The sequence below is a fragment of the Leptonychotes weddellii genome, chromosome 9 (assembly GCF_054177405.1).
Source record: "Leptonychotes weddellii isolate Sample4059 chromosome 9, ASM5417740v2, whole genome shotgun sequence".
Lineage (NCBI taxonomy): Eukaryota > Metazoa > Chordata > Mammalia > Carnivora > Phocidae > Leptonychotes > Leptonychotes weddellii.
In genome coordinates this window covers 86,209,117-86,227,636 of record NC_138377.1, presented here as the reverse complement: position 1 = coordinate 86,227,636, position 18,520 = coordinate 86,209,117, and the positions used below count along the sequence as shown (strand labels likewise).

General features: G+C 33.7%; 1 protein-coding gene and 1 long non-coding RNA gene across 16 annotated transcripts in view; both read left to right on the top strand.

The window, feature by feature from the left end:
* ZNF280D (zinc finger protein 280D) overlaps positions 1–18,520 on the top strand; it is a 301,459-nt gene that overhangs the window by 189,758 nt on the left and 93,181 nt on the right. For 13 of the 15 annotated variants that reach the window (XM_081831114.1, XM_081831118.1, XM_081831120.1 and 10 more), the window contains 4 exons: positions 1,453–1,599; positions 4,185–4,250; positions 4,350–4,489; positions 12,581–12,698. In XM_081831114.1, the coding sequence (XP_081687240.1) occupies positions 1,453–1,599; positions 4,185–4,250; positions 4,350–4,489; positions 12,581–12,698 (471 nt within the window). Of the gene's footprint in view, positions 1–957; positions 988–1,452; positions 1,600–4,184; positions 4,251–4,349; positions 4,490–12,580; positions 12,699–18,520 lie in introns of all 15 variants that reach the window. The other 2 variants (XM_081831123.1, XM_081831124.1) reach the window with 1 other exon arrangement.
* On the top strand, positions 12,705–16,622 carry LOC145723522 (uncharacterized). The gene is made up of 2 exons (XR_014148635.1): positions 12,705–15,194; positions 15,407–16,622. It is a non-coding gene; the product is annotated as an uncharacterized LOC145723522 (long non-coding RNA).

The window sequence follows — 18,520 nt, the reverse complement described above, 5'->3', positions numbered from 1 at the left end:
TGGTTAAGTCTCATATTTTTATGGATTCTGTAGTAACTTCCTGAGAAGGGTTACGTGGGAAGTAAATCTTGTGTGATGTTGCTCTTCTTTATTTTCACACTTGATGAAAAGTTTGGGTAAAGAATTCTAGATTGAAAAATAATATTGGTTAGAAGTTACTGAATTATTACTTACTGTCTTCTACTAAAGTATTATAATATAGTTCTTATTTTTATTGACCTTTTGAGTATGAACGGTTCTTTCCACCCCACCCCAATCCCCACCCGCCCCATAGATCTTAGATATTCTCTTTATCTCTTTTGTTCTGAAATTTCATGATGATGTGTCTTGATATAACTTTTTTCTTGATCATTGTGCTGTGTACCTAGTGAGGCCTTACAACCCGGAGATTTACGTTTTCCAATCTAGGAAATTTTTCTGTATTATTTCTCAGATAACCTACTCCCTGCTTTTTCTCTGTTCTCTTTCTGTAAATTTTATTAGGTGAATGTTGTACTTTGAAATTGATTTTCTCTGAAAACCTTGTGTTTTCTTCTTTATTTAGTGTGTGTGTGTGTGTGTGTATTTTTCTCTTTTTCTCTTAGCTCCACCTCTGGGGACATTATGATTTTTTAAAAAAACTGAATTAAAAAATTTTGGCTATCATATTTTTAATCTGATTTTTTTCCTGAATATTTTTATAAAATTCTTATCTAATATCTCTAAAGATGCTAATTATATTTTCTTTAATATTTTTCTCGCTCTCTGCATTATCTCTTTTCCTTAGGATTCTTTATCTTTTTATTGATTTGGTCTAAAAGACTGGAGATTTTCCTGAAATTTCTGGTACTTTTTGATTGTCCATTAATATTTAAGAGTGAGGTACTAAAATTCTACCTAGGAGCTCTGTGCTTGGTCAGAACTTCTAGGGTGGTGTATGTTCATATTTATTCCACGTTCTTTGATCTGTTTCTTTAGGTAAGAAATGTCTAATTTGCCCTGAATAGAGTAAGTCTCACTTTGTTCCCTTATTTTAGTCCAGCGCCTTATCCCTGCTTTGTGCCTGGAATTCCTGAATTTGGTTCAGTATTTCTAGTATATCTCCTGTGAGTTACCTCTTCTTCTTAGTTTATCTCCCCTTTGTTAATACTTTTTCCCCCAAGATAATGGTTAGGTGCAATCCTTTTTGTAGATAAAATTATACTCCAGGCATATGACTGGAATTCATTTTGACTGTTTCATGTAAATGACTACTGTCAACCATTATCTATTTATCTAAATTCATTAGTTTATGTCTTAGAGAATGAGCTCTGAGTTTCTCACTGTTGCTGCCATGAACTAACTACAAATATCAAGTCACAAATTGCTGTTAGGGCTATTAAAATAGATCTTAAATATACTGTGAATTTTTAAAAAATGTATTTACTTTTTTTTTTTGAAAATAAGGTTTGCTTCTCTCCTTTTGAAAATTAGATAATTCAAAAATGGCAGAACTCTTTATGGAATGTGAAGAAGAAGAGTTAGAACCATGGCAGAAGAAAGTAAAAGAGGTTGAGGATGATGATGATGATGAGCCAATCTTTGTTGGAGAGATAACAAGTTCAAAACCAGCAATTTCAAGTAAGCATTTACTTTTAGTGGAGCCAATTTTTATGAAATACTGTTTCTAATGGAAAAACTTGTGAACTGCCTTATAAGGTACTCATGTCCTTGTTCCTCTGTAAGGAGTTAGAGATGAAAGATTTGGTGAGAGGTGAGTGAGAATTATAGAATCAGGGTGAGGACATGATTGAGGACTTGAGGAGGGAAGTAAAAGGTTAAAATATCAGATGTGAGGAAAAGAATAGTCTAAGATTAGCTGGTAACATGGGAGGTCTTTTGAAATTGGAAATCCTAATTTTTAGTGGAGCCAAGTAACCTGTTTATCTGTTTATCTTTTTTTTCCCTCCACTTAAACCCAGAATTAGAGAACTGGAAGAGGTTTGAATACTTTTCTTCAAATGTCATAGTATACTAAATAAGTTTCAGTCTCAGACAGGGGTTCTCACATTCAGGCAACTACAATGTCATCATACATTGCTACAAAATATATAGGCAGAGAATAATTGCAGTCTCTAACCTGTGTGCCAACAGGGGCTGCAGCTTCTGACCACATTCATCTTCTACCAGCTCTCATTTATATTTATCAAATAGAAGAACACTGTCTACAGCCATGTACTTGGATGATGTAGCAATTAGTTAATACTTAAATCTTTTTTATGGCTTTCTAGCAGAATATTTTGGTACCTTTGTGGATTATTAGATTTTAGTTAGAGTAGTTGGATTTGATGTTGTTAGAATGCTACAAAGCAAAGACCAATGACACTTATTAAAATGTCCACTCAAAAATGTAAAAAAGTACAGAGAAATAACATACAAATGTTAGGGCAGAAAGAGAAAATAGATAATTTCCAATTGCAGGTACATGTTTATTTGTTTGCTTGTTTAAGCCAGGTGAATTTACCAAAGAATATGACCAGCATAATAGAGTTTTCTTATCAAGGCAGTGCTTAAAAGTATGATTAAGACACTACTTTTAAATCTTCTGAAAGCTTGGTTCTTTCTTCTATTTCCTCTGAACTTGGAATAGCATTTTTATTCAGTTTTATCAGAGGGAGGATCACTTAAATTAAATTCTCAATACCATTTCCTGTGGCAGATTGGTAATCTCTTAGGTTCTAAATGGAGTGCCACTTTGATTATAAATTGAACTAGGCATGATGGCATGCTTTTTGATGATAGTGGAACATGATTATATATTCTCTTAATTACTGTTTCTAGTCGTTGTGATCATTTTATAATGGAATATTACCATATTATAAAATAGTTATTCATATTATCTTATTGAAAAAAATAAGTTAAGATCAAATTGAATTATACCAAGTAGAAGATGTTAACAGTATTCAACTAGAACAGTGCATATTAGTTTTAAAATAATTCTGTCAAAACGGAGACTGACCCCAGTAAAAATTATTTTCTGGACTGTTATGCAGAATTTAAATGAATTTATTGTTGTTTTTGTGTAAGCCATAAAATATTTTAATATATGGAATATGGGTTAAGTGTTTGTATAGAACTGCTAGCAAGGAGGGTAAAAACTTGTGTTTTGTAGAATACAGCCACTAAAAAGTACTTTGGCCAATAGTACTTTGATGGTTTGAGTAATAATCTTGAATTTCTGAGTGAAAATGGTGTCAAGTTGTTTGAGCAGGTTTTTGTTCTATGAGACATAGGTAATGCTTAGGTATAGAGCACTGCATTGCCATTGTCAGAAAACAACCCTACTATTGTGTGGCCCTGTACTTCATAGAGTTATTTTATGGGATCTGGTTCTTTTTTACTATGAGGGAAAAAGGAAATTTTTATGAGGTTTGTACTTGTTTGTGCTTTTACCTTTTTGTAACCAGCGATTTTTGGCAAATCCCCACTCTTCCCAATTTTAGTTTGACTAGCAAATAATCTAGAAGTTGCAGAAGTTCACGTGCATGCCAGAATCAGGGACTTTAAAGTGATCCTGAAAGTTCTATCAGGCTCAGATTGACTTCTGGTATACTGGTAGATTTGAAACCCCTTAAGTTATAAGGTACTCTGATAAACTGTTATTTTAGTCTGCAATTTCTGCTAGTTTTTCCCTTTCAGGACTCAAAATTAATGCTGCGGATAATCCAGTAAGATCCCTCATAACGATACTTCCAAGGAAAGTGTGAATGGAATATGGAGGTTGGATAGGGGTTTGGTTTTGAGTGATAGGAACCTGAGTGGATATAGCCCTGTCATCACTCAAAGAAAGATATATACATTAATTATAGGTTATATATACATATATTTTTGGGAGATTTTTACTAATTATGTGAATTATTTCTTTGCCATAAAAGAAGCTTTGTAGAAAATTTGACTTACATGTAGTCAGATTTATCAATCTTCTACTTCTGGCTTTTGGATTTTGAGTTACAGTTAGGTTGTTCTTATTCTATTAAAACAAGGCTAGTAATCTTTCTTTAGTAGATAAAGATATATATGTTTAAAATTAACTGTATTTTAAGTGAGTGACAACTTATATATTCCTTCCAGGAGTCTATTTGATGGTTTTCAATTCATGATTTCTATTTTCTTAACATATATTTTATTCAAATAATGAATTTTAAAATAAATATAATTTTTTGTAGATATTTTGAATAGAGTAAACCCCAGCTCATATTCAAGGGGAATAAAGAATGGTGCACTCAGTCGAGGTATGGTATTGCTTTACTATTTTACTTTTAAAGTGAAGTATTTTGACATCATTGGTTATATAAAAATATATTTAATGTATTATGTAATTTTAAATACAGGTATTACTGCTGCATTCAAGCCTACAAGTCAACACTACACGAACCCAACATCAAATCCAGTGGCTGCCTCGCCAGTAAATTTTCATCCTGAATCTAGATCTTCAGATAGTTCTATTATTGTTCAGCCTTTGTCTAAACCTGTAAGTGTTTCTGAAACTACACAGCTCAGGGATACATTGGATATTACTTATCAGTATAAACAATACCAATTACAATTCTGGGTAGTCATTCAATAGAAGCATAATTAGCATCAGAAAATGTCACCATCTTTATGATAGCTTAGCCAGTACCCAGAGTAATAACTACAGGAACTACCCATGGAGCTGGTTCCTAAATCAGGTGACATGCTTAAATTAAATAGGTAAAGTATTGAAAATTGTGTTACAAAACATGAATAAAAGCATAATGAATATTGCATAATGGAAAATTATTTAAGATTGTAAATTGGGTCAGTTGTTCTTGGTTTTTAATTGGAAAAACTTTTGAGAGGACATTGTAGATTTTTATTCTGAAAATGTATCTTCATAATTTAGTTTAAAAAACTCTTAACAAATAGTAATAGTTAATGGTAATAGTTAATATTTATTAAGTTGATACTTATGTGTAAGGCTTTGTTCTAAATGCTATACATAAATTAATCATTTAATTCTTAACTGTCCCTGTGAAGTATGCACTATTACTATTATTCCTGTTTTATAGTTGAGGAAATTCAGGCTCACAGAGGTTAAATTATTCATTCAAGGTCACACAGCTGGCAAAATGATAGATCTGGGATTTCAATCCAGACTAACCCCTAGTTTATATGTATTTACATACATATATATGTATATGTTATATATAAATATATACTTAAAATGGAACCATTGCCTTAGTGCAGCAGTTTTCAGTGTGTAGTCTTCAGTCCCCTGGGGTTCCCCTGAGACTCTTTCATGGGTTTGGGAGTCAATACTATTGTCATAATAATACAAAGACACTATTTGCCTTTTCCGCCATGTTGACATATTCATTGGTGATTCAAAAGTAATATTGGGTAAACTGCTGGTGCCTTAGTATAAATCAAGACAGTGGTACCAAGTATGAGTAGTTTTTGTATTCATCCCCACCATGCACTCCCAGTAAAATATATTCATACTTATTTCCTTGATGAAGTATTTACATGTTATTTTGTTAGATCTCTACCTTTGAATATGTGTCTTTTAAAAATATTTTGTGTGATGAAGTGGATAGTATGCAAAAGCACTTCTGTGTTTGAAGTTTAATGGTTATCTTGAAGAAAAGCACTTGTGTGATTGAAATGTGACCTAACCCACCCACTTTTTAAAAATAGAAGACTACTTTTACTTGGAAGAATGACTGATAAACCATGGTGTATTATTTTTGTGTATCAGTATTACCACAAACAATGGTTTAAAACCACACATATTATCTCATAGTTTCTATGGGTCAGGAGTCAGGTCATGGCTTAGCTGGATCCTCTGCTTCAGGGTCTCAAAAGGCTACATTCAAGGTGTGGACTCTGAGGTTGCAGTCTCATCTGAAGCTTGACTGGAGAAGTATCTGCTTCCAAGTTCTCATGGTAATTGGCAACATTCAGTTTCTTAACAGTTGTCAGACTGAGAATCTCTGGCTTTGCCAAGTGGGTCTTTCCCACATGGCTTATTTGCTCAAAGCCCACAATAGAGAAAATCCTTGGCAGAATGGCATTATGATCTTATGCAATGTAGTCCCGTACACAAAATCATGTATATCCTGTTACCTTTGCTGTATTCTGTTGGTTAGAAGCAAGTCACATGTCTTGCCTACACTAAAGGGAGGGAATCATGCAGGACATGAACACCAGGGGGTGGGAATCATTGAGGCCACTTGAGAGTCTGTTTGCTACACATAGTGAGTGATTCAGTCTTGGTTATTTGGCAGACATTTCCTCAAAACTGAACAAAGTGCACACTTAAAGGAAAACAGCTGATAGCATTTCTTGGGTAAAATTGAGCTTTCAAGCACAAATTAGAATTTTTGAAAACTTGTAACCTGCCACTATGATCTTGACAGCTTCCCAGTACTTAAAGACTTTCCTCTCGGTGGTGCAATTAATAAATATGATTTTTTGATATTGTATAATGAATTCTATGAACATTTGGAGGATCAGCATAATACAAAGAAACCAATATTTTTGAAATAACCAGTGCATGATGTTACAAAATCATACAGATAAAAGATCCATTCAGGGCGCCTGGGTGGCTCAGTTGGTTAAGCGACAGCCTTCGGCTCAGGTCATGATCCTGGAGTCCCAGGATCGAGTCCCACATCGGGCTCCCTGCTCAGCAAGGAGTCTGCTTCTCCCTCTGACCCTCCTTTCTCTCATGCTCTCTCTCAAATAAATAAAATCTTAAAAAAAAAAAAGATCCATTCAAAGTGTGAGACTGACCAATAGATTTTAATGTAACAAAGCACAAAAAGTTTAGTAATTAGGAAGTCAGATGCCACATTACAGTAAACCCTTAAGAAAATACCAACTGTTGGGGCGCCTGGGTGGCTCAGTTGGTTAAATGACTGTCTTTGGCTCAGGTCGTGATCCTGGAGTCCTGGGATCGAGTCCCGCATCGGGCTCCCTGCTCAGCAGGGAGTCTGCTTCTCCCTCTGACCCTCCCCCCTCTCATGCTTTCTCTCTCTATCTCATTCTCTCTCTCAAATAAATAAATAAAATCTTTAAAAAAAAAAAAAAAGAAAATACCAACTGTTGAATTTTGGTGTAGTATCAAAGAAGTATATCCGTAGTTATCCTAAATTGCTATTAAAATACTACTCCCTTTTTCCACTATATATCTTTATGAAGCCAGATTTTCTCTATATTTTTCAAGCAAAATAACATGTCCTAACAAATTGAAGGCGGAAGCAGATAGGAAACTGCAACACTTTTTGATTAAGCTAGATATTAAAGAGATTTTCAGAAATGTAAAACAGTACCACTCTTTTCGCTAATTTTTTTGTGTTTGTTTGCAAGATAGTCACTTTTCATAAAAATGTTATTTATGTTAATCTGTAATGGGTTTATTATTGTTACTTCAAATAAATATTTTTAAAATTTCTCTGTTTTAATTTCTAATATGGTAAATATCAATAGGTATAACCCAAATAAATAAAAATTCTTTTGGGTCCTCCATAATTTTTAAATGTGTAAAGGGGTCCTGAAGCCAAGGAGTTAGAGTACTCAAAGAAAAAGTTATCCCAAATGTAAAGATTCTTTGCTATTAGTTGGAATTGAATTAACTCAGTGGTTTTGTCATGCTTATCGTAAGCTATTTGGCACTGGCTTTAGAGAAATAATAAATTTTAATGAAAATGTTTGTTCTTTTGACAGTAATTCCGTTATTGTCTCCCAAAGCACCTGTAAATTTTCTTGCAAATATTCAAGTTCAAAACCAGAATTGAATCCAAATATTTTTGTAGGAATAATCCATTTTTCCTGTATTTCATATCATATTACTATTAGGTAATCTGCAGATGTGTTAGCACTAAAAACTGATATTTTGAGGTGTTATTTTTCATAGAAGAGTTATTTTAATTGTAATTTATTTAACAATGAAAAGGAAGGCTACAGATTTTTAAATCTATGGCTAAGTAAATTCAACTCCCACTTATATTTTGAAGATGTATGTATCATAAAAGAATAGGTTTAGGCAAACGTTTCTCTCTCCCTGAATTGTTATTACTTGAGATAATAACTATCTGAAATAATAACTAATAGTGATATAAGCCCTGGACCAGTAGTTTAAAAAACTTAGATTGAAGCAAGAGACTTGAATGCTGATTCAGCCTTGTTTAATAAGCATTGTTGAAACCTCTCTGAGCCTCATTTTCTTCATTTCTAAAATGAGATATTTTACCCAGACCACTGACTCTCAAGCTTGGATTCTAAGGTTCTGCAGGTTATTCCTAATATTTCAAAAGATGGAAACCTACTTAAAATGTAAAGATCTTTTGCTCTTAGTTGGAATCAAATTAACTCAGTGTACTTTTCATAAGTTGTGGCTTTTGCAGGATAGAAAACTGGAAAAAGAAACTTTACTATTTAATTCAGTTTGATAAATAAAAATCTTTCCAACATTGGACCCAGTGAGAAAAACAAAACAAAAACAAACAACAAAGGGAAAGTGTGTATCTTTGGTGTTATAAAAGTTAGAAACTAGAACTATTTCTGAGATGTTTATTTCTCTGGGCATAGTTCTATTTATTTATTTTTTATTATTTTCAGTTAGCCAATATATAGTACATCATTAGTGTTTTCTGATGTAGTGATCGATTCATTAGTTGCATATAGTTTTAAAGTCAAAACACCTCAACTGGTGTTTCCCAATCTTGGTTAAGTTTTTAAAAGGCGAGGTTGTGCCAGTTGGTCTGGGTGGGTCCTGGAAATGGTGTATTGTAAAAAAAATTCTTCAAGTCATTCTAATGTGCAAAGTTAAGAATGACAGACATATTCTGGGATGAATTGAGACTCCTATTTAAGGGCATTTACTCTGAATTTTGGAAGCCACTGCTTTTAATAAATTATAATTACAGTTTTTCATTTTATGTCGTGTGTGTGTGTGTGTGTGTTTACTTTTTCATGGAATATCTCTATACTTCAACATCTCTTTCAGAACTCTCACAGATAGCAGGGATATATTATTATCACTTATAGTAAAGTCATTGTGATCTAGCTTAAGGGTATAGCTTTGGAATCAGGCTCTGGGTTCTCATTATAGCTCCATCAATAACAAGCAGGACTGTATTGGGAGCCTTATATTAACTACACCTAACCTTAGTTTACCTATTTATAAAATAGGGTATAATATTAGTTTTTTATTAGTAATGTGACAACTATTTGACTTAATACATACATGAATCATGAAGTACAAGTACATTTAAAACAATTGTGACTATTATTTCAGTTTGAAAGGTGAATAACTTGAAGCTCAGAAGTGACTTATCCAAGGTATATAGTTAAATGTGCTGGTCTTCTGAATCCCAGTCTGGTGTCTATTCTACCCTTATTATTGTATTTGATATCTTTCTGAACTTTTTATATTTTCACTCTTGGAGAATTATTTTAACCAGTTATTGTTGAACAATGTGTGCCTGCTCGCTGAAATTCCGGAGCTTAATTAACCAGAGTTGTTTCCTAATAAAGTGTTAAGAGTGTTAACTTTATATTTTTGTTAAAGAACTATTTTGGAAAATACAAGTGAATATTTTCCATTTTTTAAGTGCAAATATTTGGAGAAAATATTTATTATGAAATAAGATTGAGCATGGTTACGCTTTTTTTATATTACATGTTAAGGTTCAAATGCAGATTTTGGTTTGTTAGGCCTCAGATTCTAGAAGTGGTTTGAGTTACTTCGATACCTATTTCCATAACTTCTTTTTTGTTTAAACAACAACTATTTACTTATTTGGTATTTTATTTATTCTGCAATTTATGCAGTGTGGTGAGGAAAGCTCATCTCTTTAAAATTTTAAACGTTTATTATTGAGGTATAACTGATATTCAACATTATGTTAATTTCAGGTGTATAACATAATGATTTGATATTTATTTATATTGCAAAATGTTCACCGCAATGTAGTTAACATCTATATCACCATATGTAGTTACAGAATTTTTTTCTTGTGATGAGAAATTTTAAGATCTACACTTAGCAACTTTCAAATATGCAATATGGTATTATTATCTATAGTCACCATGCTGTACGTTACATCCCCATGACTAATTTATTCCATAACTGAAAGTTTATACTCCCTTCATTGATTTTGTTTCCATAACTTAACACACCAATGTCAATAGAAAAGTTAGTAGCAAACCAAAATTCTGAAAACTTAATTATCCCTTAGTTAATAAGCACAAACCAAATAAAACCTTTGTGTTTCTATCTTTAATATTTATTTTGGAGAGAAGTTTAGAAAGAGAGAAGGGTACATACTATATTTTGAATTTCCCCCCCCCCCGCAGCATACTATAGAGTATATAAATCAGGACCATACTATGTATACAAATATGTATTCCTCTTTTTTCTCTGAACATTCTACTGGGTTTATGCCCTTGGATATTTCTCAAAAACATAGTATTAGTGTTTGCATGATAGTCTATCATAATTTATTTAACCATTCTTTTGTTGGACATACAGATTTTAATTTTTTCTTATTAAAAAGAATTCTCATTAAACATCTTTATTTCCTTATCATAAATTTTTTAAGTGGAATAATTGGACCAAACGATGTGAACTTAATAAAGCCTTTGATAGCTGCTGCCAACATAATTCATGCAAAAATGTTGTACCAAAATATAACCAATATTTACTATTACCAATAGTGAATGTTATCATTACTTTTTAATTTTTAAATTTTTATTTCAAGCTAATTTTAGACTTAGAAGAAAAATAATACAGAGGTTCTCATATATGCCTAACCTAGTTTCCCCTAATGCTAACATTTTATGTATCATAATCAGGTAATTAACATTACACTTCAAACCTTAATTGAATTTTACCAGTTTTTCAATTAATGCCAGTTTTCATTCCCAGAGTCCTATTCAGGATCACACTTTACAGTTAGTTTTTTCTTCTTAGTCTTATATTTTTCTGTACTCATTCTTTCTTTTCACGACTTGAATACTTTTAAGAGGAGTATCCAGTTATTTTGTATTACATATTATTATCTTTAAAACAGTGCCAGTTCAGTAGTTAAAAATTGCCCCTGTCTTTATTTGCATTTCTTTGACTAGTAAGTTGGAAAGAGTTTTTTTATGTATCGGTCATTTGTATTTTGCTTTTGAAGTGTCTCAGTTTATAGCCTTTGCCCATTTTTCTCTTAAGGTGACTGTTTCCCTTTTGATTTTTTTTTTTTTTAAGATTTTATTTATTTGACAGAGAGAGACACAGTGAGAGAGGGAACACTAGCAGGGGAGTGGGAGAGGGAGAAGCAGGCTTCCCACCAAGCAGGGACCCTGATGCGGGGTTCGATCCCGGGACCTTGGGGTCATGACCTGAGACGAAGGCAGACGCTTAATGACTGAGCCACCCAGGCGACCCTCCCTTTTGATTTTTAAGCATTGTTAATCCTGAAACTTTTGCTTGTATATTATGACATATAGAATGGTCCAGAATTCACTCTGAGTGCTTACTGTACAACGATGGTCTTTTAAAAATAGAATTGGAATATATTTTGTGAGTGTGTCAGTATATTTAATATGTAATAGTATTGGCTATACATCCTTAAATTGATCACACTTTTCGTAATTATACTAAATATCTATGTGTGCTAACACAAATTTATACTACCTAATTCTTGAGCACATTATCATTCATCTCATACTTTTCACTCTTCTTGAGATCATCTTCTCTGGGACCATCTTTTCTCCTGACAGAAAGGCTAAAATTTCTCTTGAGCCCTAAGGCTTCCAGGAGCAGAGCAGCTGTCCCAGATTATTCCTATAAATAGCTTTCATTCTAACCCATTTGCCTGGCTTTCTTATTGGGGTTTACCCTGTTGATCAGGCAGCTTTCATATTTGCTCTTTGAGATGGGAGATTATCCCAATCTTGCATGGCTTTATTTGGAATAGCAGGAAGAGTGGGGCGGGGGGGCATTCTTTCTTTTCCTGACCCTTGCCTTATAAATTTTTCCAATAAAGATGATTCTAAAACTCAAATCATGTGCTATATTCATCCCTAATCCTGATGCACAGTATTGCAGATTGATTCCCAATTTGTTTGCCCTGATATTTTGTCTGGGGGGCTTATAGAGATACAGACGCTTTTAAATTTGTACTTATGTCAGTATGTTTTCCTGTTTTTTTCCTCTTACCCATAGATTTTGCGAAGTTTTACTGTTTGCTCTTTGATGGGAATACTGCATTTTTAGTAGCTCTCTAGAGTGTATCAATCCTGCTGATTTAAAATGGGTATATATGTTTCCTTTCTCTTGAAAAAAAAAAAAGACTAGAATTTGCCCTGTTTTAATTGGCTAGTTAGGAACAAACCAGCTGTAAGTAAGAGCTTGCTTTCAGTTTTAGTAGATGATTTTGACAGATAGTAATAATTACCTCTGTGTTTTATAACTTGTTAATTACTGAGTCATCAAAGTTATAATATTGACATACACTTAAATTTACCTTTATAAAAGCTTATGAAACAAAATAATTGTAACTGTGGTGAGTAAATGTAACATTCTTCCTTTGAAATATTTTAACAGGGTTATATAACGAACTCATCACGAGTTGTGTCTAATAATTCTTCAGAGTTACTGTTTGACTTGACCCAGGATACAGGATCATCACATTACCAAGGGGGACCAACACTTTCTATACCAGGTTGGTTTTAGCACTTTTAAAAAAAATTATAAGAAGAAAGTTGATGAGTATGTATACGGAATTGACTTTCTGTTTTCAAGTTCATGCCTTCATGTTAAGTTTTTCATACATTGTTAAGTGGAATGGTACTAACAGTTCTTGAATGACTTTCTTGGTGACTTTTTTTCCCCCCTTGGGTGATTTTAAATAAAATCTTATTTAATAATAAAATGGACAGTAAGAAGGGCACGTGATGTAATAAGCACTGGGTGTTACATAAGACTGATGAATCACTGAACTCTACCTCTGAAACTAATAATATTCTATATGTTAGTTAATTGAATTTAAATAAAAATATATTTTAAAAATAATAAGATGTTTTATTTTTTCCTGTTAATTAAGTAGGCTAACCAGCTTTGAATTTGTTCTCACTTGGCACTAAAAATGGGCTGAAAAATCAAAATAACTTCTGTAAGTTATAGAAGTCTTTGATATCCTAAATACACTGTTAAAAGAAGTATTAGTTTTTATGACTATAGTGTATAAAAGTATGTGGTTACAAATGATTTCCTAATTAGATTAGTGTCTTTCTATTCAGTAGAGGCTTTAGATAGTGTAGTTACATATGATTATAGAGTGCTGTTATAAAGTGGCACAGTAAATTTGTATATAGCCATTACTCAGTAAATGCCCATTGGAGGAATATGAAATTTCCCTGTTAAGGTAGAATTAAAGTTCTTTGTATACTGAAACATAGTTCTTCATTAACCTAAAATAGTGTGCTATGAAAGAATTTCATCTAATTGGAAATTCTCTCTAATCAAGGCAATTACGCTTTGTATATTAGCAGTTTTGGTATATTTCAAATATTTGACAAAATAGAGATAAACAAGATTTGGGGGGAATTTTTAGATTATTTACTAACTAATCAGTGTGGAGAATCTACCAAACCCTCCCCCAATTTTTTTATTCTAATATTAGTGCCTAAAATGTTTTTCCATTTAGATAATATTTAGTTGATAGTCACTTCTTTGGGTGTCACTTAAATACTTACAAAATCTAGTTAGGAAAATAGGTAAGAACCAAAAGAAACAAGGAGAAAAATTGTTGTCTTAAGTTTGGTTTTACAAAACACAAGGACTTTATTAATAGAAAAAGTCTGAATTCTTAAAACTTCTTGGGAGTAAAGGCAATGACTCCTGCTCTACCTCTAAGTTTTCTGCTGTGGAGAGAGACATTAACCTGAGCAGTAAGTAGGGTGATGAAGAAGATGTAGATTTGAACTGCTGTTCTTAAGATTTTTGTAGTCTTCATTAAGTCTTTACACTTCGGTCTTCTCATATTGTTAAAATGGAGATTTTATTTTTCTTATTTAATGCATTCATTCTCCAGGCCTGGAGTCAGCCATTGGGAGATAAAATTTTAATTCTCACTCTACTTTAGTCAGGGCTTTTTGAGGCACAAATAAGATAAATAAAATGTGAAAATGCATTATGAACTTTAAAGGACTTGACAACAGTTGGTATGAATCATAATATGTGCTTTATGTTCAGTAGCATGATTAACTGACCACTGTCCAGTGATCACGGATATTTGCAGAAGACTGGATTTGAGCTTGTATTTGAAAGGATTTTTACTGGCAGAGAGAGAGCCCTGTTCAGTGTAGAAAACAACACAAACCAAAGACGACAGGGATGAATAAAGGGTCAGAATTTAAAACCCTTAAATGGAGGCACCTGTGTAGGTGCCTGAGTGGCTCAGTTGGTTAAAAGACTGCCTTGGCTCAGGTCATGACCCCAGGGTCCTGTGATCCAGCCCAGCCAGGGCTCCCTGCGCTCAGCCGGGAGTCTGCTTCTCCTTCTGCCCCTCCCCCCCAAAAACTCATGTGCTCTCTCTCTCTCTGCTCCCTCTCAAATAAATAAATAAAATCTTTGTAAATAAATAAAATTCTTAAATGCAGAGGGATTTTATTTCTTACATTAAAGTTCTTATAGTATAAAACTGTTTCTACTGTCCAGCCTGTTATATTATATAAGCAGATGCTTAATCAAAATATCAGCATTCATTGGCTTTTCAAGTAACCTAAGCATCTCACAAGACTGCTACTGTGAAAAAAAAAAAAAAAAAGACTGCTACTGTGAGGGGCACCTGGGTGGCCCAGTCAGTTAAGTGCCTTCGGCTCAGGTCATGATCCTGGGGTCCTGTGATCGAGTCCTGAGTTGGGCTCCCTGCTCAGCAGGGAGCCTGCTTCTCCCTCTCCCTCTTCCTGCTGCTCCCCCTACTTGTGTTCTCTCTCTCTGTCAAATAAATGAATAAAATCTTTAAAAAAAAAAAAAAGAATGCTATTATGATTACACAAATCTTTTCCAAGTACCCATATTATAGCCATCAATAATCACATGCCTTGTAGATGGAAAAAAAAATATTTTTATGTTCTTTCACAGAATGAAACAGAGGAACCAACTAGTATAATACTCTGTTTTTCTGGCATGTTTCCTCTTATTAAAAAGCTGACAGGTGAGGGGCGCCTGGGTGGCTCAGTTGGTTAAGCAACTGCCTTCGGCTCAGGTCATGATCCTGGGGTCCCGGGATCGAGTCCCGCGTCGGGCTCCCTGCTCGGCGGGGAGTCTGCTTCTCCCTCTGATCCTCCCCCTCTCATGCTCTCTGTCTCCCATTCTCTCTCTCAGATAAATAAATAAAAATCTTTAAAAAAAAAAAAAAGCTGACAGGTGAATCTATTAGAATTTTTTTTCCTCTAAAGTAAGATACAAAGTATTTCGTTAGTAATGATAATAGCTGTCATTTATTGTTGAATGCTTTCTATGTGCCAGATGTTGTGTGGGTGCTTTTTAAAAGTAAGATACAAAATATTTTTTTAGTAACGATAATAGTTGTCATTTATTACTGATTTTTTTCTGTGTCAAATATTGTGTTGAGTGCTTCAAATACATTATCTTATTTGATCTTAAAACAGTTCTGTAAAATACGGCATTATAACTTATTTTACAAAAGAGGAAACTGAGGCTCAGAGAAGTTAATTAAATAAACCAAGAATACATAGCTAGTCAGTGACAGAGCTTGAATTTCAACTTATACTGTGTGGTTTAAAGGCCTGAAATATTTCTAATATGTTTACTGCTTCTAATTTTAGTGTATAGTTGAGAACATTAAAATATGGTGTGCAGTTTTAGAATCCTTATTACCAAGTAGTTGTGTGTTGTTTTCAAAAAGAACTTTTGCCTGGCCTGGTTATAGCCTAAATATCCCAATTTCTCTTGCTAAGGCTTGAATAGGGCTAAAATCCTTTAGCCTTAAGGTGATGGGTTTTCAAACTAAAAACTGTTTTTACGAATAAAATTCCTGTGCAAACAAAATTTTATTCAAAAGTCCAATAAATAAAATATAAAAGAGTTCCTCTGTCAGACATAACCAGGGACATAATTTGAAAACCATTGTATTAACTCCTTCCATTATGAGCCCTTTCATATAAGTGAATGAGGTATTATCATTCAAGATTAGTTTTTCCACTTTGTACTTTCCACTTGTAGTTTTTCCACTTTGAATAAATGGATAATATAACCTAAAGCCATGAGTAGACCCCCTCTTTGTTAGGTGGAAAAAGAACTAACATTCCGTTAGACATTTTAAATAAATAAAGTGGGTCTTTCTAGATTTTTAGAGTAAAATAAAATTTTTCTTTTGTAAACTACAGTGTACTTAAAACATTGAAAAGTGATTCATTTGTAGAAACTTAGTTTGGAGTATTCTCTGCTTTAATTTTTTCTTTTCTTTTTTGCTTGGGGTATTTTGGTCTGGCTTTCATAATTGCTGTTTATATATTCCTTTATTTGAAGCCATATTTAGTATTTTCTTGCATAGAGAGATTATTTCATGAATTATTTGAATATATACAGTCCATAATAGACGTTTGTATAATTTTTTATACCCCTGACTTTTAAAAAAATTATTTATTTCTTAAAAATTAAAGTAATGTTTATTGATTTTCCTCAAGTTTTTATTTAAATTCCAGTTAACGTACAGTGTAATATTAGTTTCAGGTGTAGAATTCAGTGATTCAGCACTTACATACAACACCTGGTGCTCATCACAAGTGTCCTCCTTAATGCCCATCACCTAACCCATCCCTTCACCTACCTCCCCTCTGGTAATCATCAGTTTGTTCTCTTCCTTAAGAGTCTGTTTCTTGGTTTGCCTCACTTTCTCTTTCTTTTTTCCCCCTATGTTCATTTGTTTTGTTTCTTAAATTCCACATATGAGTGAAATCATGTGCTGTTTGTCTTTCTCTGACAGACTTATTTCACTTAGCATAATACTTTTTAGCTCCATCCTTGTCATTGCAAATGGCAAGATTTCATTCTTTTTTATGTCTGAGTAAGATTCCATTGTGTGTGTGTGTGTGTGTGTGTGTGTGTATCACATCTTCTTTATCCACTCATCAGTCGATGGACATTTGGGCTCTTTCCATAATTTGGCTATTGTTGATAATGTTGCTATAAATATTGGGGTGCATGTATCCCTTCTAATTAGTATTTTTATATCCTTTGGGTAAATACCTAGTAGTGCAATTGCTGGATGGTAGGATAGTTCTAGTTTTAATTTTTGAGGAACCTCCATGCTGTTTTCCAGAGTGGCTGCCCCATTTTACATTCCCACCAACTGTGTAAAAGGGTTCCCCTTTCTCTGTATCCTTGCCAACATCTGTTGTTTCCTGTGTTGTTAATTTTAGCCATTCTGACTGGTATGAGGTGATATCTCATTGTAGTTTTGATTTGTATTTCCCTGATGATGAGTGATGTTGAGCATTTTTTCATGTGTTTGTTGGTGATCTGTATGTCTTCTTTGGAAAAATGTCATTCATGTCTTCCCATTTTTGAAATGGATTATTTGTTCTTTGGGTGTTAAGTTTGATAAGTTCTTTATAGATTTGGGGTACTACCCCTTTATTAGATAGGTCATTTACAAATATCTTCTCCCATTCCGAAGATTGCCTTTTAGTTTTATGGATTGTTTCCTTTGCTGTGCAGAAGCCTTTTATTTATTTATTTATTTTTATTTTTTTATTTTTTTAAAATATTTTATTTATTTATTTGACAGAGAGAGAGATAGCGAGAGCAGTAACACAAGCAGGGGGAATGGGAGAGGGAGAAGCAGGCTTCTTGCCGAGCAGGGAGCCCGATGTGGGACTCTATCCCAGGACCCTGGGATCATGACCTGAGCCGAAGGCAGACGCTTAACGACTGAGCCACCCAGGCGCCCGAAGCCTTTTATTTTGATGGAGTCTTAATAGTTTGCTTTTGTTTTCCTTTCACAGGAGGCATATCTAGAAAGAAGTTGCTATGGCCAATGTCAGAGAGGTTACTGCCTGTATTCTCCTCTAGGATTTTGATGGTTTCCTGTATCACATTTAGGTCTTTCATCCAATTTGAATTTATTTTTGTGTATGATATAACAGAGTGGTCTAGTTTCATTCTTTGGATATTGCTGTCCAGTTTTCCCAACACCATTTGTTGACGAGACTGTCTTTTTTTTTATTTTTTAAAAATATTTTATTTATTTGACAGCGAGCACAAGCAGGGGGAGTGGCAGGCAGAAGGAGAGGGAGAAGCAGGCTCCTCGCTGGGTGGGGAGCCTGATGTGGGGCTCGATCCCAGGATCCTGGGATCATGACCTCAGCTGAAGGCAGATGCTTAACTGACTGAGCCACCCAGGCACCTCAGACTGTCTTTTTTCCATTGGGTATTCTTTTCTGCTCTGTTGGAGATGAATTGACGATATAACTGTGGGTTCATTTCTGGGTTTTCTATTCTGTTCCATTGATCTAT